Below are 21,978 nucleotides of genomic sequence, written 5' to 3' on the forward strand. Positions count from 1 at the left end.
ATACTCTCCAGCCTATCCCTAACATAAAGGGCAACTCCCCCTCCCTGTCTGCCAGGCCTGTCCTTTCTAAAGAGCCTGTAAACTTCCAGTCTGCACTAACGTTAGCACTGACGAGACTCTAGTGAAGATGCAGGTACCACTGTCTCTTAGTAGCACTACATGCATGCACGCACAGAAGGCAAGTGCAAGCAAACAAGATAAATGAGAGGGTATGCTAATTCAAGGAATCCATAGCACATGGGTGCAAGTGCAGATGAAAAAGCGTGTCTGGGTGGAAAGGCTGAGAAGTTCAGCGGACGAGGGGTGGGAAGAAGAGATGAGCATGAAGTTTCTTTAGAACCTGAAGGGAGAAAGACAACCAGTGACTAGAGAGGGGGAGTACAAGGAGGTGCGGGGTAGCTGGTATCAGCAGTGCAGTGGAAGGAGAAAGCAGCCAATGCATTCATGGTCAGCTCACGCAGAGACCTACAAGGAGTCCTGAAATACTTGCTTTGTTACAGCTTCCAGCTAACATCAAATACAGCATCCAGCTAGAACAGGCTGTTCCCTTGCCAGTTCTCTGTGCCACCCCAGTCTAAGACTTTGCTGGTTTCATGTGTATGTTTTTGTTTTAATAATCATATAAGAGGATTTCAGATATTTTTCCCCTGGTGCTTTCACTTTATTTAGCATTGTAAAATCTCTGCTTTGTAGTTCAGCTCTGCCTAGGGTTTGTGTTTTGCACACTCTGATTGAATTGATTGAACTAATCCAGCAGTGGGGTTGCTCAGGAAAATTTGTTCAAAACCTTTGCCGCATGTTATCAAGGAAGAAAATTAAAATCTCTGCTTCTTACAGAGATGGGGATTGACTTTATTAGGCCAGGGTTTATTCAACATTAAAATACCATATTACCAAGCTAAACCAAATAGTGACAAAAACTGTGATCCTAAAAGTGCATACATAGAGGCACTGTACTTATTTTGATTTCCAGACTGGTGGTGTCTCACCTGTGTGCATGCCCGAACTGCCAGAATCTTAAGTCCCCAGAGAGACTGTCTGAAGGGCTTTTTTCAGAGCACACAGAATCCCACAGAATCACAGAATCCCAAGGGTTGGAAGGGACCTAAAAAGATCATCTAGTCCAACCCCCCTGCAAGAGCAGGGTAACCTACAGTACATCACAAAGGAACTTGTCCAGGCGGGCCTTGAATATCTCCAGTGTAGGAGACTCCACAACCCCCCTGGGCAACCTGTTCCAGTGCTCTGTCACTCTTACAGTAAAGAAGTTCTTCCTGATGTTAACGTGGAACTTCCTATGCTCCAGTTTACACCCATTGCCCCTTGTCCTATCACTGGATATCACTGAAAAAAGCCTAGCTCCATCATCCTGACACCTACCCTTTACATATTTGTAAACATTGATGAGGTCACCCCTCAGTCTCCTCTTCTCCAAGCTAAAGAGACCCAGCTCCCTCAGCCTCTCCTCATAAGGGAGATGTTCCACTCCCTTAATCATCTTTGTGGCTCTGCGCTGGACTCCTAGCAATTCCCTGTCCTTCTTGAACAGAGGGGCCCAGAACTGGACGCAATATTCCAGATGCGGCCTCACCAAGGCTGAGTAGAGGGGGAGGAGAACCTCTCTTGACCTACCAACCACTCCCTTTCTAATGCACCCTAAGATGCCATTTGCCTTCTTGGCCACAAGAGCACATTGCTGGCTCATGGTCATCCTCCTATCCACCAGGACCCCCAGGTCCCTTTCCCCTTCGCTACTTTCCAGCAGGTCAACCCCCAACCTGTACTGGTACATGGGGTTGTTCTTCCCCAGATGCAAGACTCTACACTTGCCCTTGTTGAATTTCATCAAGTTTCTCCCCGCCCAACTCTCCAGCCTGTCCAGGTCTCGCTGAATGGCAGCACAGTCCTCTGGTGTGTCAGCCACTCCTCCCAGTTTTGTGTCATCAGCAAACTTGCTGAGGGTGCACTCAGTTCCCTCATCCAGGTCATTGATGAAAATATTAAACAGCACCGGTCCCAGCACCGACCCCTGAGGAACTCCACTAGTCACAGACCTCCAGCTAGATTCTGCGCCATTGACCACAACTCTCTGCCTTCTTCCTTTCAACCAGTTCTCGATCCACCTCACTACTTGATCGTCAAGCCCACACTTCCTTAGCTTATCTATGAGGATGCTGTGGGAGACAGTATCAAATGCCTTACTGAAATCAAGAAAAACTACATCTACCGCTCTACCATCATCCCTCCACCTAGTCACTTCCTCATAGAAGGCTATAAGGTTGGTCATACATGACTTCCCCCTCATAAAACCATGTTGGCTGTTCTTAATGACCCCCTCATCCTTGATATGCCTAGTGATGGAGTCAAGAATAAGTTGTTCCATCACCTTTCCAGGGATGGAGGTAAGGCTGACCGGTCTATAATTACCCGGGTCCTCCTTCTTGCCCTTCTTATAGATTGGTGTGACCTTTGCCATCCGCCAATCCTCAGGCACCTCGCCCGTTTCCCACGACTTACCAAAGATGATGGAAAGTGGCCTAGCAATGACCTCCGCCAGCTCCCTCAGCACCCGTGGGTGCATTCCATCCGGACCCATCGATTTACAGATATCCAGATTGCATAGCTGATCCCTAACCCAATCCTCATCTACCAAAGCAAACTCCTCCTTTGTCCTGACTCCTTCTGGGGCTATAGAAATCCAGGGCCCTCGGGGAGAGTCTGCAGGAGTAAAGACAGAGGCAAAGAAGGCATTCAGCACCTCTGCCTTCTTTATATCCTCTGTCTCCAGGGTACCCACTTCGTTCAGCAGTGGGCCTATATTGCCTCTTGTGTTAGTTTTATTTGCTATGTATTTGAAGAAGCCCTTTCTATTGTCTTTAACCCGACTAGCAAGATTGAGTTCCAAGGAGGCCTTAGCTGTCCTAATTGCCTCCCTACATCCTCTAACAACTGTCCTATATTCCTCCCAAGCGGCCAGCCCCTCCTTCCATAATCCATAGATTCTCCTTTTCCACTTGAGTTTGCCCAGCAGCTCCTTGTTTAACCACGCCGGTCTCCTAGATCCCTTACTTGATTTCCTACTCAGTGGGACGCTCCGATCCTGAGCTTGGAAGAAGCGGTCCTTGAATGCTAACCAACTATCTTGAGCCCCTTTACCGCCTAGTACACTTTCCCATGAGACTTCCCTTAGCAGTTGACTGAAGAGGCCAAAGTTGGCCCTTCGGAAATCCAGAACTGTGGCTTTGCTAGATATTCTATTCCTCCCACACAGGATCCTAAACTCCACCATCTCATGGTCACTGCAGCCAAGGCTGCCATTGACCGTCACCACAACAAGATAGGTGCCCTCTGAAGTGCACTGATGGCAGATACTTCCTTTTAAAATAGGACCAAAGGAAGGCAGCAGCCGTCTCATCTAACTTTTTTACTTAATAGCCTGGTGGTTAGAACATACACCCACCCAGGAAGGAGAAGAACCAGGCTCTATTCCTTAAGCCTAGAAGTAATTCAAAGCAGCCTCTTAGGGGCACCTAGGTAAAGGTTAACCTAGAAGTGAGCCCTCTCTACTCCCGCTGCTTTGTGCTGGCGAGTATAAAGGAATTCAGGACTCCCCCAGGTGAGACAGAAAGCACACTCATTTCTTGGCTCCTGCTTCTAGATGAGCCTCTCTATTTCCCCAGATCCACAGCACTGTCTACTATGGTGTATGCATAAAATTGCTTAGTTCCACATGTTCCTGGGTTTGAGGGACAAGGTTTCATTGCAGATTTGGCAGCCTTAGGTTTATAGTTGGACTAAATATCTTAAAGGTCATTTCTGACATAAATCATTCTATGATTTCTTAAATGACTGTTTCAAGTGCAGCAAAAGATATCACCTGGGAGCCAAAGTGTGCATTCAGGCCTCCCCACCTCTGCACCACTGACCAGTCCAGCAAACCAGGATCTCTTCTTGGCTCTACTTCTGTACACATGTATCTTGAATTCCCATCAGTAGAAGTAACTACCATTTAAAGAAAAGGGCAATCCACAGTTAAAACCTGTAACTAATAATTGTTTCAACACAATAATGTCTATTATCTAAAACCCCTGCACAATTAACTGGCCACAAGCTACTCCAGAACTTCTCAGCAATCTCTGCGCTTCACTCCAGTTGGACCATGCTCTTCAATGTTCTGAAGAAGCAGAGATTTTTTTTATTAAGTTTGAAGAACACACGTCTTGACTAGATGGATTTTATACATAATTAATTTCAAACGTTGTAACTCTTGCTTTCTCCTTCGGATCGCAAGGATTAATGTTCTATGAACTCAGATATTATCAGACAGCATCAAAGTCATGTTTCCTCTCCTTAGCAAAAACAAAACAAAAGACATTTGCAAAACATACACTCGTGTTCTAGCTGAAAGTTCAATGATTAGGCCCCAACTTTAGATACAAAAGGCTCACAATGCCATCAGAGGGTCACATTGCTTAACCATACTTGTATAATCTCTCCTTCGCAGAAGCAAGAATCCTGCAACTAAGCTGATTTGCCTTACCACGGTGACACTCGAAATCACAGTCAGTAGGGGTGGAAGGGACCTCTGGAGCTCACCTAGTCCAACCTGCTGCCAAGGCAAATGCTGCAAGCTATTTCAGCTAGTGTGCTGAAAATGCAGGCGAATTTTTGAAAACAAGAAATCAGAGCATAAATGGTTACATTTTATAATTTTTCTCACAAGGTTGTCCTATGTATTCCAACCAGATTGCTAGATCCAGACAACTAAAAATTACTTCTTAATATTTGTTTCTGCCGTAAAAATACGAAAAAGACTCCAAATCCATAAAGACATTAAAGAGAAATCAAACAGCTTTCAGCCAGGAACCTCAAAACAATAAGGAGGCATTAAGCAGTACAGCACTAACCTCCTAATGACAGGATTTATTATACCTGTTTTCTATTGTCACATCTTCTCCCACCCATTATGATTTACTGCAGTGTGCTTCAAATGAAAAAGCAGGTATACATTCACTGTCTGTTCCTCTGCTTCAGGGCTTCTCCCATTCTGTCTGGTCCATTTAGGACTCGCATACAACACTGCTAACCCATATCCACAAGTTTGGAAAGAAAGTTTTGTATCTGCACCTGGAGCTGTCTTTGCTTTTGCTATTTCTAGCTTCTTCCCCAAATCAAGTTTAGATCCCACATTGCATTCACACTCAGCACCCGAAACTGAGGAGCCCTTTATTTTCAACAAGGGTTTAAAATCTCATACCATCAGATACTCCACACAAAACTCACAGGAAGAAGGTTTGGAGTTGAGAAAGCAGCTACTCGGAACTCAAGCAAAAAGTAGTAGATTATGGGGAATCAAACACACAATTTCTAATTTGAACTGGTGCTTACAAACTGCCCAGCTGAAGAGCTAGGTTAGGGGTTTTCTCCCATCCTAGACTGAATGCACCACACTTTGAAACACAGAAACTATCTCTGTACCACTAGCTCTGTGTCTGTCCCGCTATTTCATACACCCTTAAATCCTCAAACTGTATTTTCCCCCACCTTTTTAGAACCCATCTACTGTAACAGTGATTTGGCTGTTAAAACAACTTCACACCCATCTTGTTGCTCAGTCCTTTTCTCTCCCTGTCTTGGCAAGTGAACCATCAATACCTTTCAAGTGCTGCACTGCTCCCAAGCCTCCTCAGGATCAATGGTCATCTCCACCCAGATGAATTCTAGTGGCAAAAGAAAAGGGTACATTTTTCTGCAAGATGTGGTATCCTTGCTCAGAAAAGGCATTTAGCTGAGATAAAAAGCATCTTCCCCTTTTTACCCTCCCACTCAAATTTGCTAAGCAGCTGCAGCTGTCCCAGCAGAAACGCATCCCAGGCAGGGTCCCAACAGTCAATCACACCCCCAAAATCATAAGAGCATGGAATCAGATGGGTTATCTCTTCCCAGCTCCAAAGTGTGTATGCGTAAGTTTCACTGATTCTTTATGAACTGTGCTCTCTAGGCTCTCCCTGTTGGACCCCACAGATAGTTCTCTTTCCTAAAGCATCTGCTAAATACTGGCTCCACAATGAAGACTACTTCCTTTCCTAAAACATACTGTTAAAACATACCGGATGCTGCTGCTGTGAGAAGCTGGCTTTGGAACCAGCTGAACCCTAGCAGCCAGGAGGAAACCACGGAGGACATGCGGAGGACAGGGAGCAGAGAGCCAGCACCTCTGCCCAGCTCAGTTCCCGTAGCTACCTCTGCTGGCAGAAGGCTGCAGTGGGGCCTTTGCTGTAAGAGCAGGCTCATGCACCTAAAATGTCATCACACTACCAAAGGAGAAGCAATGCATTTTAATTTCTTCACATTTGTCATCCCAGTATTTGACCTTTTCAGCTGAATACATTGTCACACTGCTCTGCCCTCCCCAGGGCTGGAATGCCTCTAAGAGCAGCAGAGATTCTGCTGTAACAATACATTTTAAGGAAAGTACCCATGTTTCCACAGAGCTGTGATTAAATTAAGAGTAATGCTCCTGCAGAGCTAGCAGGGGAATCACATCCTGAGAGTGGCTCCAGGGAAGATGAGGACAGCCCACTAGCAGTACCTGCCCCAAGCAGGTTTGATAGCTTTCTGCAGCCTTCCCCAAATACTCCCAATCAACCAAATATTCTGTTGATTAATTAACAATCCAACTGTGTGAAAACAGTGGAAGGATCTCTCCCTTACATGCCGCAGCTTCCCTTAGAAATAGTGATTTTAGAGCAGTTGTTACTGAATGTAACTACAATCTCTGAAAGTCTTTGTAGCCTCCAGCAGAGGATGAACACAAAGACATCCCATCACAGTTGCTTCCTCCATCACTGCAGATGATGTTTTGAAAAGAAGTTTGCATTTATGTTGTCCACACTCTTAACTAGTATGTAGATAACTGGAAGTTTTCACAAGCATTTTATACATGCAAAAAGGAATAAAATAACCCCTGAAGGATTTCTAAGGACAAAAGAAGTCAATTCAAGATATTTCTCTCCAGTACATGAAACAGCAATTGATGGTTTGCAGTGCTCTAGCAACTCTAGAGCCTACATGGACAGAACTCTAGCCTGCATGGACAGAATCTGATGTGATTTTTAGCTTTATAATTGGTGTTAAAACCAGCCATGACCAATGGCAAACTCCTGCAGAAAACCTGGGTATGTGTATGGCGAGAAAGAGCTCGATGCAGTGGGATGTACAAGAACACCCTCTGCAAAGAGAAATGACTTCATTGTGCCTGGAGCTCAGCCAGCCAACCACTAATACAGATGGGGAACAACTCGATGGCCATTTTAGAGAGCATATAAGGAAATTCAGGGAGATGCAAAGCCCTGAGTCCCGCATCAGCAGGACGTGCAATTTAAACATCCCACAGAAAACCTCCAAAATAAGCCCCTTGATAGCCCTAATTTTCCCACACCTGTACTTTATTTTACAAAGGGACCTAGAAACCAATCAACCAACCAACAAAAAGAAAAGAAAAAAAGCGTATCTGCATACAGCATCCACTTTACTTGATATTTTCATCTTTGTCATTGCATAGGACCCCTATAACCTAGTTTCCTGAGCTACCTCAGATAATACACTATTATGAACTTTATCCCATGTTTCTTGGCATTTTAACACACGCAGTTTATGATCTTTGTCCCCATATTAGAATTAAGTCCACGCATATCACACCCTCCTTTGCCACCCATAAATCCCCACGGCCGCAGTGTGCCGCCACTAGCAGGGTACCTTCTGCCTGCCTTGTTCCCAACATTTCCTCCCCTGCGAGCGGGCGACGGCACTGCCTTTCCCTATGAACCGGTTGGCAAAGCAAGGCTTGTCCAGACACGTAGCCCTTACGCTCAGAGGAGCTGCACCAGGAAGGGAAAGAGCAGATATTCCAGCTCTGCCTGTCAAGTCTGCATTTCAAAGGTTGTGCCTGGGTGTGGGAAAGAATAAAGAGGGTCTGTGGGTCCACATGCAAAACCCCACACTTTTGCCCCAACTGCCAGGCTGCAGCTCAGGACCTGAATACATGTTCTTACTTGCCCCTTCCCACTAAGTTAATGTCAGTCTCACGCAGGGACACAAGCTCCGTTTCTCTTCCATTCTATCTACCAAACTGTATACGTGCCTCTTAAAATACACATTTTTTAAAACTAAATGCCTTGTTGCTAGAAAGAGGGAAGGCATCCAGCACAGGCAAGGCTGCTGCCTTGAGGAAAGAGAGACAAGGAGCAGCTAGTAGTTTCTCCATTACTTCACTCAGCAATGGATAACAGGTACTAATTTGTGGAGTCTTCTTAATGGATAGAGGTTTCTGGAGGCTAGAGTCTACTTCCGTGCAGATGGAGGTTTTCCTTAGCCCAAAATGAGACAACTGCCAGTTCTCAATGGCAATGTTACATATTCCCAAATCTTTCACCAGCTGCAACAGGCGCATCTCTGATTCACAACCATGACTCAGATTTTAAGCAGCGCATGCTTTGTAGGTGTACATCTGTTCCCTTTTAGGGAATAGATGCAGACCTACCTAATTTGAGGCTTCAGTGAGCCTTAGATACACCATTACCAGTACACTAAAACATGTGGCAGCAGACACCCACTCGGGGGAAGGGAGAAGAGAATTTCACTTGGAATCGCTGAGATGAGGCTACAGGTAAGCTTTCACATGACTCATTTTCATGGCTTTGGATGGCAGTCAGACAGAACATATGTGCAGATCCTAAAACGTAGTCGTGAAAGCCTAATTCCCAAGTCTTTCTGAGTCTCCAGGTGGTGAGATGACCCCTAAACTTAAGTGCTCACATACTCACTCATTACCTGTAACTAGATTACTAGCTACCACTTAAAGTCTATTATGGATGTCAATAAACACAGAGGATGAAGTTTTCATCCAGAATTCTGGCCACTGTTGCTTTCCTCCTGCACTGAGAAAGCAGATGGCTCATCGTTAGTGTACCAACACACTGACTGGAACCCACGCCCACAGCCACAGCTCCAGCTCCCACAGGAATACTTAGTGACTAAGTTACACATTCCTTGTCCCAATTATCGGTTTTTACCCCCTTGAATATTGCAATGAAAAATACACAAAAGCCTTGGGAAGCAGGTAAGAGTTCATCCTTTTGACTTGATTAACCTTCAAGACAATTCAAGTTTGTGCACTTCCAAGAGAGGCAGTAGGCTGTGCTTGTCTTATTGGTTAAGACTAGGGCACCCTCCTTGTCAAGGAAAGAATGAAGACAGGCTCAAAGAAGCCAGGCCTCTTGTTTCTTGAATGCCCACTGGCATCAGTGCTTACGCCCTCTCTTTAAAACACAACAAACCCTAAAAAGAAGGTGCGATGTGCTAAAGCCTGTGCACACAGACACACTAGGTCAATTTCCAAAGTATAAGAGCCAGTAGACCACTTGTACCCTTCCACTGAGTGTCCTCCTGATTAGTTGTAGGCAGCACCTCACTCCATGTATGAAGGAGCCAAATGCCTGGCATTGCTTAAAACAAATCCCACAAAACATTCTGAACTGGCTTCAAATACCCAGATGACTACATAATATCAGTTTCAGATATATTTCTTTTTTTTTTTTTTCTTTCAAACTCAAGTTTTGACAACCATGAATTCTATTAAGCTGGTGGCTGGAAAGAAGAAAGGAAAACGGACCCATGCATAGAGGTTTTAAGAAAGCAGCCCAAGTATCTCTTATGAAACTGAACCAAAACTGTTCAGCATGATATGAAAAACTACCCAAGTATTACCTTTGTTAGCATGCATACCTAGTAAGTTATTGATGATATACCCAACAACAAAAGACAGGCAACAGCAATCTGCCATGGTTCAAAACTGTCCTCAAACCACTCGTCTTTAATAACTGTTGGCAACTATTCTGCTACTGTTCACAGCTGCTGGAAAGAGTTTGATACACATCAGAACCACCAGCTTCCATGAAGAAGAGGTAATGCTGTGTTTACCTTTCAATGATTATGATAAGAACAGGCCTCTTTAAGAGGAAAACACAGCTAACAATCTACTTATGTATCTACTGCTCCTGTACACACTAATATATCAAACTTCTGGTTGAAGAACAGTCAGTCTGAAAGAATTGGTGCCTTGGCTATACAGACATTGAGAAATGTTTCATCCATCCTACTTTACTTTCTGTCACAAATTTGTAGTCCCAAATTACATTATTTTCTGTTGCTGGTATAGAACACTACATCAAAGAAGATCAGGAGAGCATTATTTACAGAAACACTAGTGTCTAATTTGTCTCAGTGGAAGAGTGGAAGGACACACAAAGTTAGTATAATACTTCTCAGTATAAAATGCCAATGGAGATTGATGGCTAGACCAGAAGCTCTGGAAAGGATTCATCAACAGCAAGCTCACTAGTGGTTCACATGTAAAGTTTTCACTTGATATTGTCATAGAGCACATATAAAGTTTTCACTTGATATTGTCATAGAGTAGTAATACACACACCCATCACTTTCGCCAGCTGAGCACCGCATTAACTCCACTTCTTGTGGAGTTAATGGAAGCTGTGCGTCACTCCAGCCAAAGCAATCAAATGAGCATTTCAGTGTTGCTTAAATCATTGACAGCTTTCAGTCACAGGGTCATAAAGAGGGTGTAGAAATGGATGGTGGAAGTAATTCCCTAAACTGCTAGAATTGTTTTAGAAGTGACTAACAATACCTTTTGACTTGCTTAGTACTACTCCTGAGGCTGAGAGTCCTCCACTTCTCAGAGGCGTATGTGAGAGTAGATTTACTGGGCAGATCAAGGGAGTTTTCACGCAGTCTTGTGCTGCATGCTCCTGGGAGAGTTGTTGGGAGCACCACCAACACATGGTTATGTCAAATGCATTACTGCTTTGAATACTCCAGCACACTTCTTCCTCAAATGGGTGACAAGTAATCATCAACACTGAACTAAAGAGTAATCTTGTTAATTAACACATTAATGTTTAAACTATTCAAATATAAAGAACACAAAACTACAACTCCATTACTTCTCAAGGGAGGCCAACTGGCATGTGCCACTCTTCCCCTTTGTGGGCTGTTATTTTCTCTCCTTATTGATGCAATTGTGAATTCCACAGAAGGGAGACAGTAAGAAATACAAGCTACATGTGCCTAGTTACTTTTACTGTCATACTTGTTTACCCCCTTCTATAAAAATACACATACACACATAGTTGCATTTAGCAAAGTCTTACATTGTTTTAAAATTACTATACCCAAACAATTTTTTGATTCTTCCTCTTTTGCCCGAAAACTTGCAAAACCTCTGCTTTGTTATTAGCTAGGAAGTGCAGTAAAACTTACCATAGGCAAGTAAGGATAACTTCAGATTTGTAATAAGAGAAAATACTCAGTGTGAGAACAACTGCTTTGAAAAATACATTTTTATAGATTGTAATACCTTAGATTAATTAACTCTAGGTACTTACCATATTTAGAAAGCATGGACAGTCCTAATATACTTGCTCTAAAGTACAAAGAATTTATTTGGCTCAAGAATCAATACTATGTTGCAAGATTTGCTTTTAAAATTGATTTTTTTTAAAGTATAGGAAATAGCTTTCTAAGCATAAAGGTATCAGTTTGTAAAATGTACTTTTCCTTTGGCCAATTTCTGTACTTTGCTCTGTATTTGGAAAAGTGCCGTACTCATTGAAAGGCTTCTTAAAAAGTTAACGATTCTCTCAGCTTTGAAGACTGTTTTTCATGGTATGGTGATTTGAGTACATTTCCTAGCTCCAGCAGCCCTGTATGTATGAACACACGTAAATAAAGGTACACATTTTTGTTTCCTAGAATAAGATAAGCAATCTGATGACAAATTAAATCATCATAAAAATACATTTTCAGTTAGCATAAGAATTATCAACAACACTAGAGGTAAAACGCATTTTGACATTATGAATGTATGAGATGTATGAAATCATTACATTTTCAGAGTCAGCCATGTGGCTCCCAGGAAACTAGTGGGTCGTACATGTCAACAGGCTTACAAGGAATAAAACCATCTATGCAATTACTGCATCTATGCAGTTTCTTCTAGTGAAAAATTAAAAATGCACAGCATTTTTGAATGTCTTCTCTTTCTATAACTTGCCCCTCCTGGTAATACCCATTAGCACTTTGTATTTTTGAATGGTACTTGCCAGATGTGTTGAGTTGCCAGGTTGTAGCACTACTCTATAAACTGCATCACTGTGTGCCAGCAATGACTTCAGTGACCTAACCCAGCTAGAGAGGGCTGAATCTCTGCACTACTTTTTTCCTTAGGGGGAAGGTGTGAGTTACAAAGGAGAATATAAAATGCTTTCCAGCTATAGCCATGTTTCCCAAGACGCATTGAAAAGTCTGAGTTTGTGTGTAATTATGAAAGACATTGTCTGGGTATGCCAACTGCACTGAAAAGTATGAATGTTTTTAACTCACTAAACATGTCTCAACTCAGCAGCATGCTTATCTAAAAAGCAAAATAGTACCCTTTGACGGTTTAGGTATGCACAAATTCAGAGATAAGGTAATGCTAAAACCTTACACATTTGGGTTAAATGAATAAAGTTTTTGTTTTGTCTATGAAGTGATTCTGAAACAAAATCTGTTAAGGACTGTTAAACCTCAGTCTTAAAATTTTGCTACTGCAATCTGTATTTAAATAAAGCTTTTATTAACCCTTTTATGAAGAAACAAGCTTAAAATCTGTTGACTCATACACAGGTTACAAGATAAAACATATTTGTTTCCAAAAGCTTTGGTGTCACTGTTAGTTTGTTTTCTGGAGAAAGGATCTGACAATTCAATTTTCAGGCAAATATTATTTTCTATCGTGTCACAGAATATTCTCTCTACTCTATTTGTTTTTTGCCATAAGAAGTAATGAATTCCTTTTTATAAAGCACAGAAATGTTTCACACTGAAATAGATTAGAAGACATTCCTGTCAAAATCTATGCTAATGTGTCTCCTGTTTATTACACTTACACTATTAGCACCTTTGCTGTCTCCCAACACAACTCTGAACTACCCTCTTTAGACAATGACTTACTGAACCATATTATGATCAGTTAAAAACAACACTTATTTAAGACATAAATCCATTTCAAAAATCTAGATCTTAGCATCATGGGATAAAATAGCGTAAATATGGAAGAAACGTTTAGTGCCTTCATTGTTTATTGCCCATTATCTGCCCTCACCAAAATCCACATAAGGAAAACATTACCACTTCTTGATGCATTTCCTTGATAAATACAGAAAGTTTACTGTATGTTCTAGATAACATATGAATGCCATGCCACTTAAGAAATATGAAACAGCAACAGTCTGAGAGTCAAGAGAGAAATCTTTCATACAGCAAAAAGCTAGAAAAAGAAAGAAGAAGGAAAAAGCTCCCACCAGAGGGCTTTTTCATGTAAATTTAGTTTGGGATCTCTGGACTTTTAGTAGGTGATGAAATATCACACAATCTAAAAAAATATTGCAAATAATATATATCTACATATATATATATATTTATATGCACACTAATAAAATCTGGCAAAAATAGAACATTTAAATCCTGTCAATGACAGTTGCAGGCATAGCCACAAGGAAGCTCTTTTCTGCAGCAGGCAATTCAGTGTGGTCACTCTCCTAATGCTCTTTAAACTCCAATTACTTCCAGTGGTAGAGTTAGTACCTTTTAGAGTGATACTTTGCCTATTTGAGAGTGAGCAGTCACCATGCCACCCATGATGAGAAACACAGGGCATGGAATAGCCCATGAATTTGTCTGTCCAAATAGGCAGAAATACAACTGGGGCAGAGGAAAACAAAATACGCTAAACACAACTATATGAGTCAGGAGTGAAAAAAAAGTAAAAAAAAAAAACTTAGTATAGGCTTCTGCGGAAACAAACATAGGTACCTATCCACACAGTGTTTCCACCCAATGCATTAGTGAAACAACAGTTTTCAATTGCCTGTCTGCTATATTCTTTCCCATTATCAGGGTGGTTTCACAAGCCACTGAATCTATCTTTGATGTTCATGATAACCATTCCCAACTCTTTGTGCACTACGCTACTGAAATCCCCCCAAATGCCTGTTTATTTTCTCTTGTAACATACAGTGTGAGATTAACAGACACAGAGTAGGCCTTCAGGCACTCAGAATGCGAATTACCCCTAATCTCAAGAAAACAAGATGTGCACTTCACCATAAATATTTTTTTTTATAATCACATCAAACATAACAAACCTTGTATTCAGTTTTATATAAATTAGTTCTTACGTCAGATCTACTTCTGAGGTTATCCAAAACCCAAACACATAACATTATTTTCACTCATCCAAGTCTGAATAATATTTACAGACATTAACGCTATATCCATTTCTACAATCATTCCAGACACGTTATATAACTTTATTTTTTTATTTGACAAGCAGCAGTATCATGTTCGTCATTTTTTTTTTTTACATTTTAATGTAGATACAATTATTAGGTTATCTGTCATATTACAATATTTAGGTTTTTTCTTTTTTTTTTTTTTTTAACTTTGTCTTAAGATACATTAAAAAACATCAACTGCAAACGTGAAAGAGGAGGGGGAAAAAAAAAAGCATGGTACCCAACCAATTTTCCACATTTCAGCAATACTTCACTCATTCTTTTAGTAAAGTTTAAGAAATGTCATAATGACATGAGCTTGAAATATCTATAGGCATTTTCATTGACGCTCATGACATGGCACTGGTGATGTTGTAAACAGCAGAAAAACAGGGGCTGCCAAGTGACCAATTATGGAGGCACAGGCCTGCCTCTTCCCACAGGAACACACCAAACAGTGACAGCAATGATCTCCTTACAGTCATACCTGCAGGATAGCAACATCATGCTACATAACTGTATTCGTCTGCAGAGGCCTGGCTTCGTTCTATGTACTGTTTGTCTATCAGAACTTCAATACACTTCTTAATCATGCTGATACTTGGGTTAAACCTAGCCCTTGATTGGCTAATTACCTGCAAGAGAAAGACATGGGGTTTCTGTTATTTTTATTTCCAACAGTTATAAATGCTACAGAAATATTCACTAAGGGCAAATTCCGTACAAATGTAGATAGATATTCAGGTTAAAAATTAATCAATATTAACACACTTCTTCACTATTATCACAGATCAAGCAAAGTGAAAATTTTGTAAGACTGTATGTTCCTTTCCATACTAGCCTCTTTCCATCACCACTTTTTTATCATAAAAAGAGATGACATTTTCACTTAATAAAGATTTGTGAAACCAGTGTTTTCCTTTTATTATTAAAAAGACATGTTTAGGAGAACATATAAACAGGTACATAGCAAAATCTGACCATGTTACAAAAGCTTATCCATTCCTGAAAAGCACGGTATAAAGATATTAAAAATGCAGCCTATTCTCTGAGATTCTACTGCACTAGACAATCAAATCTGCAAGAAAAAAAGAATAACATTTTTCAAACAATTTGCTGAAAAGCCCTAGATGACACTTTTCATCACAGAAGACACAGCTCAAGTAGTAATCTTTTTTGTAAAACTACTACTAGCTGCTGCAGCTGCCAGGATGAGATGTGAGCTGGATTTGCTGTGTTTTGTTGAAGTTCCAGCCCATGTAGTGCTGTATACCTGGTCCTGGAAGTCACTTGAACTGCTCAGCTGCCCAGAAGGTGTAAACGGAGTTCTCTACCACTGACCTCCTTTCCTAGGCAATTTGGGACAATCAAGATGCACTTCTTTTTGTTCACTGAAGCCAGACCTACGATTTGGTGAGTTTCATCTGGTTGGAACTTTGTAATACATACAGTAAAAAGTTATTTACTGGGAAAAACCAAATAAATCTACATATGTATTGTTGAAGAAACTGCCACTGGAGGCAATACGTCAGATGTCTCTTAATACTTCTCAGTTTTGCCCATTCTCTTGTAGAGAAGAGGAGGAAATGATGCGTAGTAATAGAATACATGTTTCTATTAACTTAGACAATTTTTTAAACCAAAGATCTTACTAATCAAGTGTCACAATGTATTTTGCCTGTAGTTTCTCATTTGTTCTGTAAAGGAAGTAATTTTTATTTTAGCTGGATTCCACATGTTCTTTACCACTTTTCATGGCTGGCTTTGTCCCAGCTGTAGAGCTTGCTGGAGCCCTCTATGAGCCAACAGCACTCGCCAGGTAGAGCTCACCCAACAAAGCAAACAAAAAGCTCAAACAAGTGAGTTTTGTTGGGCTAGCAGCCAAGGGTCTGGTATGTTCCAGAGCAGTACAAATAAGAAGAAACTTGCTGCTAACAAGCTAATAGATCTGCTCAGATTTCACCTAACTTCAGCCCTACATTCATACTGATTGTCATCATCATACTTCATGTTATTTACTTAGGAAAGAGAGAACAAAAGATACAATTTTGTATTGGTAAGGTTTTGCTTTATCAAAGATAATACAAATAAGAAAGATGATACAAATACCTGATGGTCAGAATAAAAAATACCCTGGGAATGACTGCATTCCCAGAAATTACCTTTCCCCTCCACTTCTCCCACTGACCTTACTCATCTTAAGGGAAAAGCTACCTTGTCCTGCAATATACTACAGCATGGAGCTAAAAGTAAAACTAACAAGGCATATCTAACACAATTAACAATTCAGCAAAGACAACGTGCTGACATACACAGGTCTACCTATAGCCTTGAATATTTTCTTGGACACTTCTATGTACCCTAAATAAAATGTGTGGTTCTGTAGTCTAACTGCTAGAATTAGAGCTAATTACATTAAGGCAAGGAGTCTTTCAATCATATCTCTAAAAACAGTATACTCCTGCCCTTATATCTCAGAAAAACACCTTAATAAGGTGAGAAAATATTAACCATTCATAGTAAACAGACTTCCTTTCAAAAGATTCATTCTTACTCCTAAAGAAATAAGACACATTACATATAAGTATATAAACATCATGATAAAAGTAACATCACCGTAATTAGTAACAATATCACTAACAGTCACTAAGAAATAAAAAGGCTCTTGACAGTAAATCAAATCTTACTACAAGGTTAACACAGGAGAAAAAGGAAGTGATAGTAACTGATTTTTTTAATAAAGGTCAGACTAGTGAGAAAAGCTGAGCATGTTCAACTCAGAACCACATGGCAGTTTGGCCTTATTCATACAACATGAAGCAAAACAAGTTACTGAGCTCACTGCAGGCATAAATTTCCACTTAATATGAGATTTTCATCTTTGTATTCAAGCAATAATTATATAAAAACTTGTATCCCCACAATTTGCTCTAAAATCTGGCAATCATTTCCGAAGTGCCTAAAAAGTACATCTGTATCACACACTGTAGAGAAGACATTTAACATTTTAAAGGTTCCAGCAGCAGTTTAACTGAGGCAGCATGGAGATTGGCACAAATTAATTCAGAGTGCCAAAACCAGGAAAAAATAATGCTATTGGATTTTGGTACTGCTTCTCCTTACTGCTTAAGGTTTCACAACTGATCATGTGAGGCTACATCAAGGTCCCCACACTACACTGCAGAATAGATATCAATTATTTAGAAGCCTAGCCTTCTGTTTTAAACTCTCTAAGCCATCTAAGATGCAAGTAGTATTCAAAATTGAGAGCTAAAGACTAAATGATAAAGGACATGATTTTTCAAAACTGTTAAGAAATTTAGTTAAAAGCAAAGGTAAAAAAAATAATACAGGTGGATGTGGCTGGTAATAGATAAATGAAGCACCAGCTTTACTTTCTACTCAGTTTTTAACCAAGTAACAACCAAAATGTCCACCTTTCCTGCAAGACATCAAAAAGCTCCTGATGTTAATAGACTATAGTATTCTGCAAGAGAAAAATGCAGTAGAGGCATGTCAGACAGTGCCCCTTGAGTTAAACAAAGGAAGTAATAACCAGAGAAGATTTTTTGTTTCCAAACCAAAACAATTTGTCATCTATTCCACCCTTATAAACTGATCTCAAGCAAAATACACTTTGAAAACTTTTTCTAAGAATTTGAGAGTAGGGAAAAAGAAATATTTTCAAAGATGGAACAGGCTTGCCTACCATTTTCTAACTGTAAATTCTTACAGGACGTCATCATAATTGCATGGATGATTTAAGTAACAGGAAACCAAAATAACCAAAGATTTTGAGAATAACTGGGACCTGCACTGCCTCATCTTTTAGATATTCAAAATCAGATTTCTTAAATTAAGCTTTCAGAGTATCTGTGTACAAGAACTATTTCAATATCCAAAACCTTTAAGATGCCTCACATTGCAAGTTCTGGGCTTAGCTCTCTGCAGCTGCCTTTTTCTTAGCAAATAAAAATTAAGTGGAGGGTGTGGTAAACTGTTTCCTCCATCACCACAAGACAGAAAGCACACAGCAGATCTCAAAATGACTGGCTGCTTCTCCACCCACATGCTCAAAATGGTTGAATACAGCAGGAATCTTTACTCCCTCTCTCACCAGTCCACTCTGAGGCTCTCCAAGCAAGGCTCAGGAGACACAAGAAATAATTAAACTGGAGAATGAACGCCTGGGAATGCTAAGGAAACTAAAACTGGGAACTGGCTGGCAGGAGCAAAGGTTAAGTTGGAATAAGAAATACAGTTAGGCAGGCAACTAGCACAGATGGGAAAGTGGGAGAAAACTGAAAGAAATAGCACTTCCTTCCCAGCCTATCTGTGACAGTTCACAGATCATTATCCTAGAATCTAAAAAACCTAGATAACCCTGCTGTTTAATGGAAAAGGGAGATTAAGAAGTGCATGTCTCCATATTCAGACAACTTTAAAAATTTAAGATATGAATTAGAAAAAAAAAAAAGCACAATTAGAGCTCAAAATTGCCTACGCTCTTCTGTGGAAATTCCATACTTAGATTATACATACTCAGGTTTTCAACTGAACCTACAGCTCTGGCAGTGATTCTTACAGGACAGAACATCTGTTGGCATAGAACCAGCCAATGGGAAAGAGCAAGCAGAGGGGCACTTAATGCTTTAGTGCTAAGACACATTTACAAGACTGAGGGATCACAGTGCTCCAGTTCAAAGTAGACTCCAATAAAATTCTCACTAATTTCACTGGGGTACCAGTTCTGACATGGGGATGTTTTCTGGTCAGATGTTTTACCCAACTATCCTGAAGATTTTAATGACATCATACAAAGAAAATTTTGTCTTACCTCCTGAATAAGAGCATTATGCCGCAACACTTTACGTGCTTTCATGATACGGACTATAGCAGCTTGAAGATACATTTTTCTGTCTTCATCTACAGCACTTCTGGTCTGCTCCATCTCCTGCAATATGGGAAGAACAGTAATGATTAAAATATAGCAAGATCAATACATGCTTCATAAAAATACCTTGAATGCATAGTTTCTACTTTATTAAAGTGGTGAATTAATAAAAAAAATATCTAGGTGAAGTTCAATTCCAGGTAAAGTACTTCCATATATCAAGAATAGCAGGTTTCATCAAAGTTAAGGAGATAGGAGAGAGACATCCAAACCAGTGTTTTTGCTAGGGAGAAAGGCAAGCAGAATTTATTATAAAGTATTGAGTTTGGCAGCACATAAACCTCTTGTACAAAAACCTATGTCTTAGGAGATACAGATGGAACATGGATTATCAAAACTGGAATTAATTTTAGTTACCAAAGGACATAAAACCATAGGAAAATAGACTTCATTGGTTCTGCTGTTCCTGGAATAAGCTACTTTTATAAACACCACCTACAAAAAAAGTCTCATTAGGTAAGACAAGCTAAATGTCAATCCCCCTTGGTACAAGAAGACCAGTTCTTGTTTATAAACATTTTTCTTCCACTTTCTTATTCCCTATTCTATCTTCTCCTGCCTATATTTTAAGTACAAAAACCCCACAACTGCTTAAGCTTTAAATTTAAATCTTACACAGGAACTCTTACAACTGCTTACACCAAGCTAACACAATAAATTCAATATTAGAACAATAACCTTCCTAGGCTGTTCAAGCTTGAAACACCAAAGAATACTTGCCTGTGGTGTGTCTTTCTGCATTGATGTAGTAATTTTAAATTTTGTTCGTTTACTGCTGAAGCTCATATTTAATGAAAACGTAGACTCTGCCTCTATGTCTTCCTGCAATAAAGAACCTTTTTAAAAATCAGGAATGGAACCAGAAAACGATGACAACTTACTTTGACATAATCACAGTTAGGGGCTTGCATACACACAAACAATTTCAGGTTTGTAGCTGGAATTCTAAAATGCCACTTGAACCAGGTCAACTTTTTAAGCTACAGTTTAACTAACCTAGAAATCAAGTCTATTTTAGAAATCACTATAAAGAACTCTGACATACATGAATTTTATTAAACAAGTTAATATGATTAAAGTAATTTCTGTTTTAATACTTCAACAGCTTAGTTGCAAATGGTCTCCATTTAAACTCATTTTTTCCCTGCAAGGAAAGTAGGATTTGCATTTATTTACAGCAGAAGCTCAAGAGAGAGCTGTTGCTTTCATAACTACTACTGATGTTGCCTTCCAGAACTTACAGAAAAACATCTAAGCATTTTGCTATGTTACAGAAGAAAAAGTTGACAAACTGCAACTTGTACAGTTCCACATCTATGAGTACATTTCTATTATTTTCCTATCAGAATCTCAACTCTATTCCACATGTAAAAGTCCAATTCTTTCAATAAATGGTAACTATTCCCTGCAGCCCAAACACCTTTATATTCAACAGATCTTTGTAGTTTCCAGGCAAGAGCCTGTACAAGTGTCTTGGTTTCAGCTGTAAGAGTTATATATTCAACAGATCTTTGTAGTTTCCAGGCAAGAGCCTGTACAAGTGTCTTGGTTTCAGCTGTAAGTTATTTCTTTTCTCCTTTCTAGCAGCTGGTGCAGTGCTGTGTTTCAGCTTTAGTCTGAGAGCAATGCTGATAACACACAAGTGTTTTAGTTGCTGTTAAGTAATGCTTACCCTGACCATGGATTGTGCTCTGCCAGTGAGGAGGGACACAAGAAGCCAGGAGGAAACAGACAGGACACCTGACCCAAACTAGCCAAAGAAGTATTCCATACCACGGCATGTCATGCCCGGTATATAAATGGGGGGCAGTTATCCGGAAGGCCCAGATTGCTGCTCGGGTCGGGCTGGACATTGGTCAGTGGGTGGTGAGCAACTGTACTGTGCATTACTTGTGCTTACCGGGTTTTTTCCTCTCCCCTTTTAGTTTTATACTTTTTCCCTTTGTTGTTTCCCTTATCATTAGTGGTAGTAGCAGTTTTATATTATACTTTAGTTACTGGACCGTTCTTCTTCCAACTCGTGGGGTTTTACATTCTTTCAGTTCTCCCCATCCTGCCTGGGGTCAGGGGGGGAAGGGAGGGTTTGAGCAAGTGGCTGCGTGGTGCTGAGTTACTGGCTGGCCCTAAACCATGACAAGAAGTATTACCAATTTCCAGCAGAATAACGGCACTGGACTTGTGAGACTTTGGAATCTTGCCAAAACTCAAGTGCAAATACTTTAGTGAACACAGTCAATATTTATCTAAATTTATATCCAAACCAATATTAATTCTAATTTTATATTCTGCATTATAATATTTTATAATATCCAAGAATGGTATAGAAAATTTAACCAAGGACAAAGATAAAAAGCTTTAAAAAAATATAAACACTAATTTTAGCATTATTCTGCTGACATGGTTGAATATAAACCAAAATAAATTGTGTTGTGCATGAACTCAAAAAGCATGACTCCAATGTTTTCTTTTGTTTTCCTTCTATCAAAAAAAAAAAAAACAAAAAAACAAAAAAACACAAAACAACAAAACAAAAGCAAACTACAGCAAAACTGTAAACTGTACAAGAACTGTACTTTTCTATATGGCTCAGATACAGGTAAAGAGTTTTTAGTGTTTTTAATGTGACTG

The 21,978-nt window shown here is 40.1% G+C and overlaps 1 protein-coding gene across 3 annotated transcripts in view; it reads right to left on the reverse strand.

Annotated features, from left to right (window-relative positions):
- Nucleotides 1-12,674: 12,674 nt before the first annotated feature.
- Nucleotides 12,675-21,978, reverse strand: part of CUL2 (cullin 2) — a 51,779-nt gene continuing 42,475 nt past the window's right edge. For all 3 annotated transcript variants that reach the window (XM_065666731.1, XM_065666733.1, XM_065666730.1), the window contains 3 exons: nucleotides 20,071-20,172; nucleotides 19,234-19,350; nucleotides 12,675-15,031 (listed from right to left, as the gene is read on the reverse strand). In XM_065666731.1, coding sequence (XP_065522803.1) covers nucleotides 14,900-15,031; nucleotides 19,234-19,350; nucleotides 20,071-20,172 — 351 coding nt within the window. In that variant the 3' untranslated portion in view covers nucleotides 12,675-14,899. The remainder of the gene's footprint in view (nucleotides 15,032-19,233; nucleotides 19,351-20,070; nucleotides 20,173-21,978) is intronic.

The sequence above is a fragment of the Lathamus discolor genome, chromosome 2 (genome assembly GCF_037157495.1).
Source record: "Lathamus discolor isolate bLatDis1 chromosome 2, bLatDis1.hap1, whole genome shotgun sequence".
In the NCBI taxonomy this organism is placed as follows: Eukaryota; Metazoa; Chordata; class Aves; order Psittaciformes; family Psittacidae; genus Lathamus; species Lathamus discolor.